General features: G+C 37.9%; 1 protein-coding gene across 1 annotated transcript; it reads right to left on the bottom strand.

Annotated features, from left to right (window-relative positions):
• Window positions 1–9254: 9254 nt before the first annotated feature.
• Window positions 9255–9697, bottom strand: LOC122691910 (translation machinery-associated protein 7). The gene has a single exon (XM_043898967.1). It carries the CDS (start codon window positions 9614–9616, stop codon window positions 9422–9424), a length of 195 nt encoding a protein of 64 aa, XP_043754902.1. The 5' UTR covers window positions 9617–9697; the 3' UTR covers window positions 9255–9421.
• Window positions 9698–19887: the final 10190 nt, after the last annotated feature.

Here is a 19887-nt window from a genome sequence, read left to right as displayed (position 1 = left end):
TCCATGTTTACTTTCTATTCAAAGCCTCATAGGAAAGCTTGCTTTAATCATCCACAGATGTTTCATTCAGTTCTGCTTAGCTTGGCACAGAACTTCAGAGGGAAATAAAAGAAAAATCTTTATTTTATATTTCAATTGTAGATTGTTACAGACTAAATAAAACGCCAAATTGTTATTGGAAACAACACAGCCACTGTAATAACGATACTCGACATCTCAGTTTTACAATTATAATTTTTTCTGGCATTTGTTGAACTCAAGATGGTTTCCATATTTTACAAAGGGCTTTTTTCCTGTTCTCTGAATGAACCTGCATTGAAGCCATAGAACTTTGTAACTTATTTTTAATACAGTCTTACACATTTCAGAAATACTGGAATTACTGCATGATATATAGTGACTAGGCTTTTAAATAATACTTTCCTCCTCTGGTATCATGTCTTGATACATGTTATCCTTTTGAATTCCTTTTAAAACACCCATTAAAAAAAAAAAAACACCCATTAACCCCAAATCCATTCCATATACATCTAATTCCTCTATGTATCCATTCTTCCTGGTTTTCCTCTTTTATTTAACTAAAGAACAACTGATTATATATAAACATTCACTATGAATTACATTTGCATGTGTGCATGCTCAGTCATATCTGACTCTTTGCAATCCAATGAACTGTAGCCTGCCAGGCTCCTCTGTCCATGGGATTTCCCAGGCAAGAATACTGGAGTGGGTTGTTATTTCCTACTCTAGGGTATCTTCCTGACCAGGGATCAAACCCACGTCTCCTGCATTTCCTGCATTGGGAGGCAGATTGTTTACCACTGTGCCACTCAGGAAGACCCATGAATTACATTTACACTTCAGTTATTAAATATAAGGGGGTGAAAGCAGCTTTTCTGGTGCAAAGTGTGTTTCTATGAATTTGTGGTAGGTTCTCTACTGATCTCTAGCAATTTCGACATGAGTGCTTAGTAGGTACACAGTTTCTTTATAATCCCACTCCTCCAACCAACCCAAAGGTCACCAGGATTGATTAATATCCTGAAATTTTCTAATGAGGTCCTTACTCAAAGGTCACCAGGACTGATTAATATCCTGAAATTTTCTAATGAGGTCCTTTCTCATTTTTTTCATATGCCCAGAATCAAGCTACATTCCCCCAGACCTAAGTCCAAAACTTATCAAACATTTATCTCTCCTAAGTCCAGCCAATTGCATTGCTCCTTGAGAAGCATTTCATTTAAATTATATTCACTTGGCAGAGTTCATTTTTACCTTTTTTCTCATTTCAATGTGTTAAAATATCATTAATATTAACTTGAGTTGTTTTTATCTTTGATTCAGTACAAATGGGTCTAGATGAATTCTCTCAAACACTAAAAAGAGCCTCTGTACAGTTCTTTAGTATCTCCTCAGTGATGACCCCCAAATGAGACCAACTGGCTTGACTGGAGAGCACATTATAGCTTCTTGTAGTTGTTCCAAAACACATGCCAAAACTCTGGTTTGATAGTGCTTATTTTGCTTTATCAGAATTCTATCCTATTGTTCTTCCACATGTGTTTGTTCAGAATTCAGGGGTTAAAGAAGCTGTGCGTTACTGGAGTGAGGAATGAATATATAAGGGAGGATGATTGAGATTTGGGTCTAAGAGAAGCCACCAAATCAAATAAAATGCTTTAAGTCAAATTAGGAAACAGTTTTCCTTACATCACCATATTTTCCTATGTAAAAGTGACAACTCTTCAAAGAAGAGTTTTAACTATGTTGATAGTGAGAAAGAATATTTACTTTCTCAAATTATCTAACCCATAAGCTATATACATATATGACCCAATACAGACAATGAACAAATCTAGTAAAGACTTGACTGTACTTTTTGATGTCAAGGTGTAACTAAGATTCTCTGCCCTTAATTAAAGCTAACAGTTAGGGATAACTTAAGGGTTTTTAAAATTATTACTGCACAAGTCATTCATTTCATTTAGTCATCTTTTGCTATCCAGTCACTGTAATCAAGACAACTGGATTCCTATGAGACAAAGACAACAAATTATGATCTACCCAACAAAGCTTGAATTTAAAAACTCAAGAGTTTTTTTCTGCCACCATTTACATAGTAATTACATCAAAATATTGTCCTCTGGACATGTATCCCCTTCAAAGAAACAAGAGAAATTAAGTACTTTAGTCTAATTTCTCCATGCATATATAATACTGGACTGAGTGACAAAGCACATAAGCACATATACTATTGGAAGATCCTTTTTTTTTTTTTTTTTTTTGGAAGATCCTTTTATGAACATAAAATACACACCAGTTGCTCTGAAAATAGGAGTGAAAATAGATTGGTCAAATTTCTACAGAGATTGTGAACAAACTGAAAAGCAGAGGAAGTAAAATAAAAATAATTTAAATCTGTAGGAAGAAAGGCACTATATTTTATACCATAGCTAAAAGTTAAAATATTTTTTTAAAATTCAAATTTAAGGTTTTAAATATCTCAAACATAAACATGTGATACCTTGTGGGTGGATCAGCTTCTTCATCTGTAAAATAGTATATCATATTTCCTCAAATTTAAGATGTCATTAATCATAAAACATACTATTTACCAAGAAAAAAATCATGCCACTTAGGTTATCATGATAGTCCCTCAGTGGTAAAATACATCCCCATTTTGGAGACATTAAAGTGAAAAACCATGTGCATCTTACATTTGGAGAAATACAATGAAGTCTTTTTCATATATTCACATAGAAAAAAAAAGCTCTAGTTCTGAAACACAATACAATGTTATTTTGGAGGGATATATGAATAGAATATATAATAAATGCTTTAAAGAAAGAAAGAAAGACATTTCACAGATAGCTTGGTAAGTTACCTTGTCTATACAGCTTCAAAAATCTGTTTGAACTTTTCAATATCTTTCCACTGTGGCCTTACATACCTATTTACATTAATATTAGTGCTGATATAAAAGTATTTATAATTTAAATTTTAAAACTTTAGGGAAAAAAATGGAAAAAAGGGATCCTGATAAAGATCAGACCTGATTTTGATCTGTAACATAGGCACTGTAAAAATAAATAACACTTTAAAAGTTTCTTTAGTGCGCTTGCGCGAGCCCTGGAGCCCGCCGGCCGCGCATGCGTCCTTGGGCGGCGGGAGTTTTCTAAGGGGCGGCTTTGGCGCCGCCGGAAGGCAGTGAAGTGGTCCCAGAGTTGGAAGGAGCAACGGCCTTGGTGCAGCGCGTCCAGGGGTAACCCAGCGTCGCGGAGAGAGTGACCTGCGGCCTTGTGTTTCGGAGACGGAGGCTCTAGGTTGGACAGGCGTCTCTCTGAGGTGAGGAAGTCGCAGGCCCGTTCCCGGACGAGGCCTTCCTCAACCCCGCACCAGCCTCTTTGGGGTCGGACACCGCGGCTCAGCCCACACCCCGCTTGCCCGTCGTCACCCCCGACACCGGGGTTCTCCACTCAGGATGACTTCTAGACCAGAGATGTGCTAGAAGAGGAACCAGTGGCATCTAAGACTCATGATCGTCAACTGGAATCAGATCCCAACCCTGTGGACGTGTGTAATAAATCGTCCGCCTCCCTGGAGATGACTGAACGTGTTTCAAAGAAACGAATTCACCGTGGCTGTAGCCCCCAAAAAGGGGACAGTGGTGATCTCAGCCACCAGGAAGGACTTGAATCCAGGTCCCTTCATTTGTCCCCACAAGAGCAGTCTGCCTGTCATCAAGATAGGAGGCAGTCCTGGCGGCGAGCAAGTATGAAAGAAACGAACCGGCGGAAGTCACTGCCTCCCTTTCATCAGGGCATCACAGGTGGGGTGCTATGTACATAAAACTGGAGCTCCAGCTCAGATAAGAGGCAGTGAGGTATGGCAGAAAGTTAAGCTTGACTTGGCTACTTACTACTAGCTATGTGACTGAACAGATGACTTCACCTCTCTGAGCTTCAGTTTCCTCATCTATAGGAGTATTCTCAGATTATAAGTACTAATGTCAAACACCTAGTAAGTATTCAGTATCAATGCTGTTTATATCATGTTATTAGCTACCCATTGTAATCTATAGCATGGACAGGAAATCTGATTTACAATTGTTCAGCTCTCACCTGTGCTAAGTGAATGTTCAGCATTCACATTGGCTAGAAGTAAAGATTTCCTCTGGCTTTCTTCCTCATATCCTAAAGTAGAATAGAAGGTGGATGGGCTGCTACCTGATTTTAGGTTTTATAACTGAAACTATCTCAGGCGGGGAACCCATAAAAATATTTAGGGTAAAAACCTAGTTTTGAGACATGGTGTATTTGAATGTGATTTTGTGTGAATTTATAATAATAGCATCTCAGGAAGCACTGAAGTACAAGATTTAATGTGGAAAGTAGCACATTTCAGGAAGAGCTTACTAGCTGTGTGACCTTGGACAGCTTACTTAGCCTCTTTTGCTTTATGGTCCTCGTCAGTAAATGGGGCGAAATAATACCTATTTTACAAGACTGAGAATTAAATGAGTTGATACATAACACAGCACTTGGCACATAATAAATATAGCTCGTGTTAAGTTACCGTAATTAAAGATATTACTTCACTTCCTGAAGTTCTGATGTTTAGAAGGAAATCTATCTAAAAACAGCCATGTAGCATATCAGAAAGTTGCTACCATGGTAATGCTTGTATACTTCCTCCATAGACGTGCCAAGAAATTTCAGTTTCCTAAGGTTACCCTTATTACGTTCATCTGTGTTCCAGAGCATGTGGACCTAAAATTCTGTGTAATAAAAAATTACTGACATATAAAAAAAAAAATTTTTCTTTAAACTTTCTCTTTTTCTCTTGTTTTGTTCTTTACTTCTATATGGTCCCTTCCCACACACATAGGTGCTTTTATACTTGCTGCTTCAGCTCCCTTCAACCCCTACCTTGCTCACCCAGCTTCTAGAGCCTTTCCCAACTTGCTGTAGAAGACCTGCAGCTTCAATCCTCCCATTCCATTACTCTGAAGAAGGAAGATGAAGGAGAGAGGGGCATTGACTAAAACTCAAAGGTGAAAGGACTTGGGATTCAGAAACGGCTTCAGGAAGTTGAAGGTTAACACTATTAATATCATTTCAACTATTTCAACTATCTGACTATTGCAAAGGAGAAAAGGATGGTGATGTCTCCTCTGAGCATTTTGGTGCTGTCTAGCAACCCTCGAATTCTGTCTTAGTGTGATAATACTCACACAGAGAGATTAAAGGAGGGACAACACACCCAGCTGCCCACAGCAACCATGCAAAGGTGCACTGCTTATGAGGAAGGGACCGAAGCAGAAGTGAAGCAGGAGAGCTTCCAGGATTCTGGACTGAAGCCAAGCAGAGATCAGCTTCTGCTAGGTGAGAGACAAATTCTTTCTTACCTAAGACCAACCACATACTCAAGGCAGAGTTTGGCTGCCGTGGGAAGAGAGGAAGGAATGCTGAGAAAACCTTAACCCCCAAAGCCGAGACACACAGCAGCTTCTTAAGACTGAGGCTGGACCAACACGACAGAGAACTCCCTGTGCCTACCAAGAGCCCAATACCAATTCACGAAACAAAAAGTGACACCCCTCTGTAGCTCAGGTAGACAGGGTAGAATGGGAACATTGAGGAAAAACCTTTGGGCACTCCTAAGCCCCACTCTAAGCACAAGGTGTTTAACCAGCCACCAGTGGGGTAATCCAAAGCCAGTGAAGAACTAAAGTTAACCATAAAAACAAGAAAGCCCAATCGGGCACAACTTCTGAATAGATCCAGGCAACCTCCACACTACTGGCATGAAAGAAGAGAAGGCATGTCTATCACCAGGCAAAAATTCTATTTAACTCAGTCTCTTCAATTCTTCTACACAGTGTCCAGAATTCAATAAAAAGTAAAAGACATTGAAAAATAATAAGGCAAGTCACTGTTAAATAACCAACTAACAAGAGTAAACACAGAGATGACTTAGATATTGGAACTATCAGTCAGGGACTTTAAGATAAATATGATTAGAATATTAAAGGATCTAGAGGAAAAGATGAACATATATGAACAAACAGGAAATGTCAGCAAAGATGCAAACTACAAGAAAGGCTCAAATGGAATTGCCATAAGTAAAAAGAAAAAAAAATAGTATTAGAAATGAAGAATTCCTTTGATGGAGTCATTAGCAGACAGGACAGAATGAATCTAAATATGGATTAATAAAAAGTGTCCAAACTAAAACATAAACACACATGCAAAGAAGGAAAATAAGAAGTTAAAAAATGGAAAAAACAGAGCTATAGGATAATATCAAATGGCCTAACAGATATGGAACTGAAGTCAGAATGAAGAGATAGAAAGAAATGTTTGAAGAGAAAATTTTCCGAAATTAATGAAAACCAACAAATCCCAGAAAACCTCAACCGGGATTTGTTTTAAAAAAGGAAAAACAGGCTACCAAAAAAAAAGACACAACATAGTCACACTGCTAAAAAAAATATTGAAGACAGATGGAGAAAAAGAAACATTACATTTAGAAGAAGAAAGCTGAGTGAAAATCTGGAGTACCATCACTTACATAATTTAATATCATCAAAATAAGCTATGACACGCATCTTGGCATCTAAGAGTGTGTTTGATGTTTCCACAGAATTTTCTCTGATCTGAGCATAGAAGTTAAGGAAGGAGGCCTAACTCCTACCCTTCTATTAATATTTACCTTTATCCCTTTGCAAAGTACTGGACAAAGCATGGGTATTCATTAAGTGCTTGATATTCAGTAAGACTTCAGAGCAAACTTGCTTTCATAGTTTTTTGCATGGTATCACTGAACTTTTCTTATAAGACATAGTCTTAAAACATAAAAGTATTTTTAAATTAAGTTTATGAAACTTTTTAATCTCATATTCTCTACTTTTTATTTTTCTGAATAAAGGACGAGATAAACATTTGTGAAGTGGCTCTACATTTACCTAAATGAGGTCGTGGATCCTCTTCACTTTTGGTATCTCCTTTGTCAAATACCTGAATTGAAATACTGAATTTTAATATTTCTAACACCTAATTTTAGATAATAGTCACCAATGAATTGTCTTCATACCCACAATTTCCTATGTGCACTTTATTTTTCCTCTACAGATTACTGATTCTTCAAAACAACATCTGTAATGTCTGTTTTATATTCTGTACTAACAGATACATAACAAATTGCTTGGTTACAAAGGTTAATATGATCATAATATCTAGGAAAGTCCCGCTCTGCCCTGTTTCTTCTAGGTCCCAGGACCAAGAAGGTTGACCCACAAGTAAGCAGATATGGAGTCCTCGGTTGAGCTTCACCCATCTTCACCCCTGCTTGTACCCTGCTGGCCCCAGTTTTACCTTTCTGGCCTCACGTCTGCCCCATCCCATGGTCAAATCTGCTGATCTGCTTCTTTACCTGATTCCTCTACCATCACTTTATTCCCTAGTCCATGGCCTATGTTCTTCCAAACACTGCATTTGTTCAAACAGACTTTTTAGAACCTTCCTTATAAGCTACATACCAGGTACTAATTCCAGCCCCAGGAGTCAGATTCTATACAAACAGTCATCTTAAAAGTTCTGAAAACAAATCTTATATAAAGCCCAAGTAAGAAGATGGTAATACCACATATATAAGTCATTTTTTACTAGGATTATATTCAAGGAAAATCAGAAAATTTTTTTAAAAATCATTAAATCAAATAATTAAATTCCAAAATTAATAGTTTAGCAGAATGTTTAAATAGACGGAATAGTCAGCCTGCCAACTTTTCAGAAAGAGGTCACAAAGTGAACCTCAGGCATTTCACTCTTCTGTGAATGAGTTTATCAGTTCTTTTTCTGAAAGTAGGTATTGACAGACGTGGACATGAAACAACATAAAAAGAAGAGTCTGGAACCAAATAGAGAACAATCTTTAGCTACTTCACAGTTCTACCTGACACCAGTCCTATTTAAAAGGAGATAGTGTGTTCCTCTATTCATCTGAATAAAAGTGTTCAAATCATTTGGAAAGCACAGTTTCTACTATTTACAATTTAGATATGTTGGACTGAAATTTAAAATTAATCCTTTCTGCTGCCATATTCCATGAGCTAAAAAATAATTTGTGTAATATCTCAGTGTAAAATAACGTCACCTCGAGGTCTGTTTAATTTTGCTTTTTTGAGTAATATGTTCAAACATTCCTATTAATGAAGAACTTTAAATAAGCTTAACTGAAAGATTTTTAATAAGATTTGGGGGATGAAATCACCAAGTTACCTGTTTTTCCTCTAGTCTCTCTTAAGACTTCTCAATTTTATACTTTTTACATGAATTATCTTTCTATTCTGCCATGAATCAGATGGACAGTATAACTTTTTGATGCCATCAATCTAACTTTCACAAGTGTTGGTATTCTTGAATGGGACGCAATTTTTTATGTATTGATGTTATTCATGTATTTGTAATGTATTTTGTTAACATATTCCTATATTTCTTCAACTGCTGATTTCAAAATTGGAATTCTCCATTCCCAGCATATTTAACCACAATTCCCAGCATATTTAGCCACTGTTAGTTTTAACTTTGAAACTGCCATTTTTGGTGGCCAAAATGGTTCAGTCTAACACTAAATTTGGAATTAAGGTAAAAGGTAAAACAAGTACTGTCAATTAGTAGTTTTACTTCTGCCTCTCACTGGAATGATTCTCAGACACTTTCCTTTCTACTATGAACTAAAGTATAATTTTTGTCCTGGATATTTTTCATAATTTTGAAAATATAAACCTGAATCTGCCTCTAAGACTATCTTTCTGCTGTTTTGACTCAGCTGTTCTTGAAGAGCCACCCATTCCAACTTTGAGGGAACCACAGGCTTAAATGCAATGTCAATGCAGATTTTCAAAGGTAGGATGGAAATAAGGGTATTTTATGTTCTTCTCAACAGTCTTCAAATTCTACTTCAAGTGGCTTCAAGGATTATTATATAGAAGGTTCTTATAATTCTCTTGCAATGTGGTATTGTGCCCTAAAGAACCCAGAAATACTCAGAAACTGCAAACATGAAGAACTGATAGCATAAAAAGAATTTTAAATGGAAAATAAATCTTTCATAAAGATATTTACTTTTTGAACATCTGGATATCAAAAAGATTGCACAGAAATTCCAGGAAAGGGTTATTTTTCTTTTGACAATATTAAAATGATATTATCTATAATAACTTACTATGAAATATTTTTTGTAACCAATGCTTTTTTTTTTTTTTTTTTTACAAAAGTTTATTGTTAAATGTACAATAGGTTCCAAGACAACACATCATTCTAGCTATAGGCGGCAACAGATATCATGGTAGGGAATCCAGGTGTTTAAACAGGAATGGAACTAAGGGTCATCACTGCCTCAGGCGCAAGGGAACAGCTTACTTTTTGCCAGATTTCTTAATTCCACCAGTGGCCAGGGGGCCTTTCCCCGCGGCCTTTGCTTTTAGCTCCTCGAGTTTCTTCTGCTCCTCCTTCTGCTTCTGCTTGAATGCCTTATCTTCCTCGTCCATCTCCTTGGCTTGCTTCTTGGGCTGCTTCAGGGGCTTCTTCTTGCCACCTTCGCGGCCCGACATGGCGCCTGCCGCCCCTTCCCCAGACCCTGCCACCGGAAGCGGAGCTCCCCGTTCCAGCCGCCTGCGCCTATACCTCCACGCGGGCTGTAACCAATGCTTTTAACTTATATTTTCCAACTTGGATTAAATACGTGTATTTTACATCCAAGAAGGCTAATTCCTTCCCGGGTCTCACCAATATAAAATATAAATCTCACCAATATAAAATGCTTTGTCTTCTGTGTTCCCTGCTATTACCATCATCTGACCTTCCTGCTATCTTATTCTGTTAGTTTTGATACATACATACATCTCATCTACTATCTGAACACTCCTTGAGGAGAGAGAATATGTCTTAAATATCTCTCTCTGTTTCTCCCTCAAAATCTTATATACTGGAAATATCCTTGCACACCAGAGCTCCCATCTCTCATCCAACTATTTTTCCCCTTAGACCAATTAGTTACTCTGATCAGCATCTTTCCTATTCCATCTTTCCTGCTGTTTCTAGAGAGGCAAGCACTAAACAACATACAGTGGTCTAGACACAAACACACCCTAGTTTTACTTCAGAGCTACAACGCAGGTGGTAAACAGATTCATGTGCTTACAGCTTCTGTGTTCTGTGTAATCCCAGAATGTATGTAGGTACTACATGAAAAATTAAATCAGGTATTAGCTTGAAAGATCTAATGGCCATCTCAAATGTTTCAGGTCTCAAGTTTAACCATATTAAATATTCTTGTATTACTAATCATTCAGAACTGTTAATAAGATCCAGGCACAGATTGAGTCACTTCACTAGAGAAACCCACTCTCAGTAAGTCCAGAAAATTCAAAAATTTTTTATATAAAATCCAAAGCAATCTCCAGGAGAGATACCTTTCAAATAAGCACACAAATACTTTCTGCCTTATTTTCTAATGATTAATATTACACTCAAGTAGTACATGGACAGATTTTCAAGGCTAAAATCTAAGGCAAATGTCCAGATAATTAAAGTGAAATATCACAGCACTCATCTAAGTAGCTCACCTAAGTAACTGAAATAATTTAGCTATTATTAACGTGTGGAATCAAGGGCCTAGGGTTAAATTCCTGGTCCTGTCACTACCTTCCACTGAGAGGACCTGGAATGGTCATTTAATCTCTCCAAGTGTGTTTTCTCATATCTTGAGTGAAGAAACTCTCCATCTACCTGAGAGAGATACTTTGAAAATTAAGTTAGAACACAGTTTCTCAACTTTGGTACTACTGACATTTGGACCCGCTATCTCCTGTTGCAAATCTGTGCACTGTAGGATGTTCAGCCACATGTCTGGTCTCTACCAACCAGATACCAGTAGAATACACGCACACCCCAGTAAGAACAATCAGAAGTGTCTTCAAACATTGCCAAAACTCCATTGTGGGGAGGGGGGCAAAAATCACCCCCACACTCAGTTGAGACTGACTCAATTAAATGGTTTATATAAAAGCCTTCACTTATACATGGAATACATATAGACCTATTATGTGCCAGACACTGTGCCCAAGTCAAATAAGATGTGATTCAAGCCCAGGGAACAAAACATTTCGATGTTAGAGAGTAGAAGCCACAGGAATTGGTAGCTAAATGGATGTGGGGGGAAAACAAAATGTTAAAAATAGTTAATTATTATTTAACATAAGTCAAAGAGTTTTTCCAAAAAACAGGAATATTTCCTAGAAGAAAACTCACTCCATGTAAGTGGTCACAAAATAAATATTGACTTCACTGTAAGGGCTTTAATTTTAACCAGTGGGGGAACGCACATAGAACAAGTACTCCCTTTCATCCATCCAATTTGCACTCCTATCACCAGAATTATCAAGACCAACAGGGGTTGTCTAATTCCTGTACTGTAATTGGACTATTAAGTCCACCAAAAAAAAAAAAAAAAGGCAGTAGCATGATAAGGAACAATGTGCATAGTTTATGGTTTCTTTATTTCATTCACTGAAGAACACATAATTTTAACATTTTCTAACAGTTTTATTCTATAGTGAACTTTAAGCCCAAGTCAAATGCATCTATACCAATGCCACAAAAAAAATAAATAAATAAATAAGCCTGCATCAGAGTGAAAAACCAACTTTCTCCCATAACAGTAGAGATGTGCAACTTTTCAGTACATTATCTTCATGTGAGGTCCACACAGAGGTGACTATTAGCTCCCCCTTGCTGACAACATCTATCCATTATCTCATGGCAGTTTCTAGCTTGTGTGGCACCAGAAAAGTGTAGCTTAAAGACACAGAACACAGTATTCATTAGAGGAAAGCTAGTTAGAGGCTGCTAATGGGACCCTTTGGCTTCTGGTCCTGCCGTGATTTCTGAATGAGATCCAAGTGCCTAACCATGTCAATTTCAGATGAAATTCTCTTTGCAATTGCATGTTACCCAATACCCCAAAATATATGAAAGCCTTCCTGGTTTTTAGAGTTTATAACCCCCCTGACAATGAAGTTCTGTGTGGAAATATCAAAATTCAAGTAACAAAGACAATTTTTAGAGGATCAAAAATAGAAACCATTATTAGAATATAAAAACATTTGTTACTTTAGAATCCACATTTCTAAGAAAAGCAGCCTTATTAAATGACATTTGCTCAATAGGCAATTTTCCTCCATTTAATTTTCATAAATAGATCACTTTGAAATGTATTTCCCCTAACAAAGACTGCACATTAACAACAAATGATACAATATCTTTAAATTTTAATTAATGTCAAGAGCTTTATTTTGCTTCTAAGCAACTTAGAGAAACATGTTATTAATATAATTTAATTTAAGGGGGTAGGCATTTGTTTTCTATTTTTAAAAGGGTAGTTCTGAAATTCTGGCCCTGTCAACATCATTTAAACATTCCTGTTCCATGCCTCAATATAATAAACTAAATCAGCATTTTAATTGTGCCCATGCTTTGTGGTTCCTGGCAGCACAAAAAGATTCTCTGTGAGCATGATGTCCCCCCAAAAAGAACCCCACTGAGTGATTAATTACTAGTCTGGAATATATAAATACGTCTCTCAATAAAGACAGTATGGACTGCTGGAAGCTCTGACATTATACATCTCTGTAGGATGCCTTAGCTTAGCAGACATACTCCTAATTCAAACAAGACTCTGGCTCTAGCATTCACTGACAGTTCTACTATAATACACTGTTTCTCTGTTGAACAGGATGTTTATTTTAATTAGCATCATTTGGTACATTTACAAGAATCAGAGGGAAACTGGGATTTTTATGCATAAATATGTAACAACCTCAAGATATATCTGGTCCTTAAGTAAGGAAGAACTGAGAACAACAAAAAATAACCTTGAATTTTTATAAAGCATCATCTTTAGTATTTCCCCCTTAATGTTACACCCTGACATTACTCATGTTTCATTCTGAGTTAAAGGTTTGACCAAGAAACCATAACTTTATAAACAAAGACATGAACCAGTAGGTCTATCTGGCTCTGTCTAAACCTCACATATAACTGTCTGGATTGAGAAGCTATCGTGGTCACTTAGGGGAGAGAAGCTTATTAGAGAAAGGACTTATTTGCCACCTCCCCCTACCTCCGCATAGTAAAAACAAGAATTGACAAAATTTCTAGAACTGCTTCTACAAAACAAAAATAAAGTAAGAGGAATTACACCAATTACTGAAATCAGAAACTGCAAAGTCAACTAAGTTGAAAATAAAGAAATCAAGACTTGAAGCTGGCTCTTTTAAATTGGAGAACCGTCATGTGTAGCTTTTTTAATGCTCTGCATTCATGACCATGGCATTTATTAACAGAACTAAACACCACATCTCCTTCACCCCTTCAGTATGTAGTGCTTTTTTTCCAAAGGAGTGGGAAGGCAAGATAACCATACATCACTCCGGCCAGCCTAGCAATCCAGACATCATGTTCCTAACTGACCTATTTAAAGCAAGTTGAAAGAAAGGTTTCCTAAAAAGTCAATACATATTTGGCTGAGGAAAAAGCCATTTGTATTCAGACTTTTACCCTGCTGCTATTTATATTGGTATTTCTACTAGGCTTTGTCAAAGATAGATTTTGAGCATGGTCATCACACTTAACTGCAAGGGTTAAATCACTCAGCAAACGTGAGTCTGAACTGGACTCCTGGAGTAGACTACAAGAGTCACACTATTTCAACACCTTCCAGCAAGAGGTAGAGAACCCTTGAATCTTGGCTGGTCTTGTAGCTGTGACCATCAGAATATACATAAATGACACTACACTCATTCTGAGCCTAGGCCTCAAGAGACATCCCAGCTTCCATTCTCAAACTCTTGGAATTCTGTGTCCACCATGGAAATAAACTCAGGCTAACCTGTTAGAGGTTGCAAGTCCATGTGGGAAATGGCCCCAGTCATCCCAGTTGTCCCAGATGTGATCCTGTGGATCATAAATCAATCAGCCCTGGCAATTTGCCAGCTGACTCTCACTACATAAGTAAGGAGCCCAGCCAAGGTTAGTCAAGTTTAGCCCACATCGGATGAACTGCCCACTAAGCCCAACCAACAATGTCAATCTGCAATAAAATATTGAGCTAAATTAAACAGGTACTTTCTTAGCCACTAAGATTTGAGGTGGTTTTTATGCAGAAATAGATAACTGCTACAGATTCTACAACCTCATAACTGTATCTTTCCCAGGTTTTAAGTCTCAATTCAAGTATTCTACTATGCTCATGGCCTTTAACAGGTACTAATGTTATATACTATGCTGACCTTTGACTTCTGATATTACTTCTTTCTGTAAAAAAAAGAAATTAGCACTTAAGCTAAATAATGCTGTATAGTTTTCTCAAAGTGTAGCTAAATATTTGTGATTCACATACAAATGCTCTCTAGAGTCCATAGTTTATATTTTTCATTATCTAACACACAAAACACATAGGCGTTTCAGAAATACTTGATTTGATTAGAAAGTAAAGTAGCTGGAATTTACAACAGATCTTTAAAACTGTTTCTGCTTTGCTTTTCTAACTTGTGGTGTGTGATTAATATTAGCCTGTTTCACCACAAAGGAGACTGATTTTACACCTTCATATCCCTTTACAAATACAACATATCGTAAGTGTCACAGTAAGAAAACAAGAATGATATAAAATTTAAAACTTCTATATATAGTAAAAGATACAAAGAACACCATTTTGAAAAGGTAACTAGGAGAAAATGGTTATGGTATATCCAACAAAGAGCTAAAAAGCAATAGCATACAAAGAGCTCCTACAAAGCCATTTTAAAAAAGACAACCCACAATAAAACTGAGAAAAATACATTGACAGTATTCATAAGTACAAATTAAAAACATGCAAAGAAGGCTAGTCTCACCTATAATCAGAAAAAAGTATGTTTAAATAAGGATTTTGCCCAGATTATTAAAAATTTTAAAGATTAAATAAAATCCAATATTGATCACTGTGTACAGAAATAGGCTTTCTTTCACAGTAGTGTAGCATGGCTTTTAGGATGTTAATTGGGCACATGCCTTTTAACCCAAAAATATTCACTGAAACCTTGTTTTTAATATAAAAAAACTGAAAAACTAAGTATTCATCAATACTCTCAGGTAAACACTGACTCACCCACCTGCGGAAAACTATGCAAAAATTTAGAAGAATGTGATAGATTTGTATATGCGGACATGAAAAAATCAAGAAATGTTAAATTTAAAAGGCAGGTTGCCAAAGAAGACTATAACACCATTTTTTATTAAGTATATAACTGCACAGAAAAAAGGCTAGAATGATATTTTTAAAAGGCTAGAATGATACACACTAAAATAATAGCCATGCTCAGTTAACAGGGGGAGTACAGCTGAGAGAAAGAAGGAAAATAGTAAGTTTTTACATCTTTATGTATCCCTTGAATGTCCCACAAGCATAGATATACGTGATGTGCATACAATTTGTTTATACTACACATACTTGATCAGGAGAAAAGGGCAGAGCGCAGACTCATTCAATCAAGGAGTCAAAGAAAGAGCTGTACCTTCACAGAGGAAATCCCCACTCACATCCTGGTTCACAGCCACGGCATGGTCAGCACTGACAGATGAGAGCCAGGATTGGCATCGGGTGCCCCTGTAGCATGATTTCCTCAGTGGCAGAGGAGAGGAGACACTGAGCAGCTAGCTGTGCCAGGGACACCATGTTTGCCATTTCAAGACTACTGTGGGGGCATCCTCCTGGAATCTGGAATTAAAAAAAAAAAAAAAACAAGAAGAAAGTTAAACTTGAAAATCAACACAGAAAGGATCAGAGGAGAGAGATGAGAGGCTGCCTAAAATAGCAACAAAGTTCGCGGTTACCGATCTCCAAGCAATCTCCTAGGCCAACCACCAGGTACTTTCACACTTCGTATCTCACTTAATTTCAACGACAACCCTCGGTTGTTTTTATTTTATTGAAGGGAAAATGAACTTAGAGAGGTTAAGGAAATTAGCAAGGATCACATAGCCTATACGCACATGGTAGTGCCAAGGATTTGAGTTCAGCCCTGTTTAATCCAACACCTAAGTTTTTAACTATCATGAATGGTATGCCGTCTCCTGTCACAGAAGCAGAAAGTCTTCAGAGTCAGCAATACCGGATGATATTCTTGCTGTATGTGCTAATATAGCTAAGGATATAACCGGTAAAGTAAAACAAGTGTAGCTTAGCCATGGAAGCACAGAACAAAGGTTTCAGACAAGCACATGATGATAGTGCCTATTCAAAGAGTCAACAAGGACCTTGGTCCAGGGATCCATTTGGTTCCACCAACAGGCCAACAGGACCACATACTATATGGACAAACTAAAATTTCTCAGTCTTCCAGCATAAAGGCCAGTGCCTAGACTGTGGATTCACCAAGGCAATGTCACTCCAGAAGGCCTTTTAGAAAATGAACAGCTCCTCCATGGGCCCTAAGTGAGTTTCTTTTCTATTAGGAACTTCTATGATCTTTCAGGTATATTTCCACTCCTTTTGGATATTTTAAGCCTATTTTGAATTCAAACAATCTAAGTGAATGACACAATCCATTGCTGAAGAATATATATATCACATATCCATCATAAACCTAGGCCACCTGGTTTCTCACCACAGACCTGGCATTAACACATACAGAATTAGGGCAAGTGGGGGTGCAAGAAAGGAGTTGCAGGGAAGGATGCTGTGTCCTTAAGCTTGAGAAAGAGACTTATATAAAAATTCTGGAAGGACCCACTAATATTTTGAAAATTCATGTACACTTTTACCTATTTTGTATATTAGAGGTCTACACGAGATTTTTTTCAAGAATGGATTCCACTGCTTTAAACAAAAAAGGCTTGGACACCAGTAAGATAGAAGGGAGGATGGCTGATGCTCGGTTCAGTCATATAATGACTACTGTTTCTTTGGAAATTAATTCTCAGGCATTTGTGACTATTGCTGATTGAGATGTGGTTGGGAATGGATTCCAAGCAGTTCTCCAGAGTGGCTCTACCAGTGCTCTTTTTGATTTACAGCCATAAAAGAGCCATCATAATTAAACCTTCACCCCAACCTTCAATCCTAAATAGATGTAGGTTTTTTAAGCACTATGTTGGGCACAAAAGGAATGCAGAGTTTTCTGGAAAGTGCTAAGCAATCCCTTCAGGAGGCAGAGAGAATAATCAGCATAGGCTCCAGACCTCAGGGGTTAAGTTTAAACCCCAGCTGCTGCTGCTGCTAAGTCGCTTCAGTCATGTCCGACTCTGTGCAACCCCATAGACGGCAGCCCACCAGGCTCCCCCGCCCCTGGGATTCTCCAGGCAAGAACACTACAGTGGGTTGCCATTTCCTTCTCCAATGCATGAAAGTGAAAAGTAAAAGTGAAGTTGCTCAGTTGTGTCCGACTCTTAGTGACCCCATGGACTGCAGCCTACCAGGCTCCTCCATCCATGGGATTTTCCAGGCAAGAGTACTGGAGTGGGTTGCCATTGCCTTCTCCGTTAAACCCCAGAGCTACCCCTTAATAGCCATGTAGTCTAGGGGAGGTTGTGTAATCTCTCCAAGCATCAGAATTTTTTTTTTTTTCTTTTTGGGCGGCTCAGGGCCGGGATCAGCACCGTCAGCAGGCGGGCGCAGAATTTTTATATGTAAGATGTAAACTACAAACTACATTGGAGTATTGTAAGGATTAAATGCCAATAAAGTGCTTTGTACTGAGGCTCAGATCAAATCTCCTCAAATGTTAGTTTATATATTATCTCATTGGAAACAAAGATTTGAAGATAAAATCAAAATTAATTTGGAGAACAGAAAGCAGTACAACACAGGGAGGCCATGAATTGAACAGTAAATAGGGAACATGAAGAGGGAAGAAAGGAAACTAAAGATTTCATGATCTGCTGAGATTTGGGCTTCAGTCTATAGGGTGTGGGGATCCACTGAAAGTTGTTTAGTAATTCACTTGTTCAGAAACATACATGCTAAGTGCTTACTCTGTGCCAATCACCATTTTAGTGAAGGAAATAAGAAGGTAAGTAAGGTGGGATTTCTGCCCTCGAACATGTCCATTTTTTAGGAGACACAGACTTATAATACTAAGAGATGGGAGTTATAATAAAAGTATATACCAAGTGCTATGGAAAAGAGAGGGTGAAGTTTAGATGACTAAGTTTGGCAGAGAAGGGGAGATCTTCCTAAAAGTATAAGCAGCAGGTCAGAATGCGAATTGATTAAAAAATGAAGAGAGGTTTATCACAAATATAAGAGGATGAAGTATAACCACCCATTGAGAAAGCATAGAATAGCTGGAATTCAAACATTTGCACCTCCAGGCATCAGGCTGAACCTAAAGCAAAGGACCCTAAAAATCTGCTTCCTCATAGTCCACAGGCCTCTCAAAGATACAGGGAAAACACTTTCAAATACTTAGGGAGTCATCTCAGAAAGTTTACTCCTCTGAAGCTAATCACTGCTTGAATCTTAAGAGCAACTGTGGAGAGGATGTCAACGAAACTTTTCTCTTGTACACAATCACTGCCAGTTGAGGATGGGATGAAGAAGAAAGAAACAAGAGAATGATTACACAAATTTTAAGCAGTTTAATGTTGAAGGGGTGATAAACTGGATAATACCTCCCCCTGACAAAGATATCCATGCCTTAATTCCTGGAACCTGTGACCATGTTACCTTACCTGCTAATGAGAACTTTTCACGTGTGATTAAGGCTCTAGACAAAGAAATAGGGTGATATTTCTTTCAGGTTGGAGTGATGCACCTTGTAGACAGAAGTGGCCATGAGCCAAGAAAGGTAGTCTTTTCCTATAATCTGGAAAAGACAAGGAAACAGATTATCCCCCTGGAGCCTCCAGAGGGAACATAGCTCCATCAACACCTTTAGATCCATGAGACTCATTTTAGACTTTTGACTTCCAGAACTGGAAGAGAATAAATGTGTTTTCTTTTTGAGCCACTAAGCGCCAATACTTCGGCCACCTCATGCGAAGAGTTGACTCATTGGAAAAGACCCTGATGCTGGGAGGGATTGGGGGCAGGAGGAGAAGGGGACGACAGAGGATGAGATGGCTGGATGGCATCACTGACTCGATGGACATGAGTTTGAGTAAACTCCGGGAGTTGGTGACGATCAAGGGAGGCCTGGTGTGCTGCAGTTCATGGGGTCGCAAAGAGTCGGACACGACTGAGCAACTGAACTGAACTGAAGCTTAAAGTTAGTTACAAAAAAAATAGGAAAGTAATATGGGGAGATGGGGATTCCTTCAGAAACCTCAATGCTCAGGTAAGTATTTTATTAATCCTCTTAACAATTTAGAGAAGAGAAAAAAAACGGAGACAGAGAGAAGTTACAGCAAGTCATCCAAGACTAAACAGCAGAACAGGGAAGAAAATACTACCAAGTTTAATACCCAGAACACAACATGATTCTTCCAACTCCAAAAATGCAGAAAGCTCTCTGGAAGACTACCAAGGTTCATCTGAGGGAGAAGTTCAGGTCCTATACACAGAAAAGCCCAGGCATTTCATTTTGATGCAATCTCGGGGTCACAGTAAAAGGAAATGGTGGGTTATATTTGGTTTTTCTCACTGCCAGTAAAATAATGTCCTTGTTCTAAGTGCTAGTACTGATTCACTTCACAGCCAGGGATGTCCAGTCCCAACCCCCCCAAAAAGGTATGTCCATATTAGCCACAGAGACGGACAGAAAACTCTCTTACCCTCCCAGGGCAGTCAGTTTATGCTAATATTTGTGGGAGAAAAAAGAGAAAAAATGAAGTCAAGAAGAAA

The sequence above is a fragment of the Cervus elaphus genome, chromosome 4 (genome assembly GCF_910594005.1).
Source record: "Cervus elaphus chromosome 4, mCerEla1.1, whole genome shotgun sequence".
Classification (NCBI taxonomy): domain Eukaryota; kingdom Metazoa; phylum Chordata; class Mammalia; order Artiodactyla; family Cervidae; genus Cervus; species Cervus elaphus.
Note: the sequence above shows the minus strand (reverse complement) of the source record. Positions and strands in the feature narration are given on the sequence as shown.

Bases quoted from the DNA above. Each gene is read 5' to 3' on its own strand.
- LOC122691910 (XM_043898967.1), bottom strand. From the start codon at position 9,616: ATGTCGGGCCGCGAAGGTGGCAAGAAGAAGCCCCTGAAGCAGCCCAAG.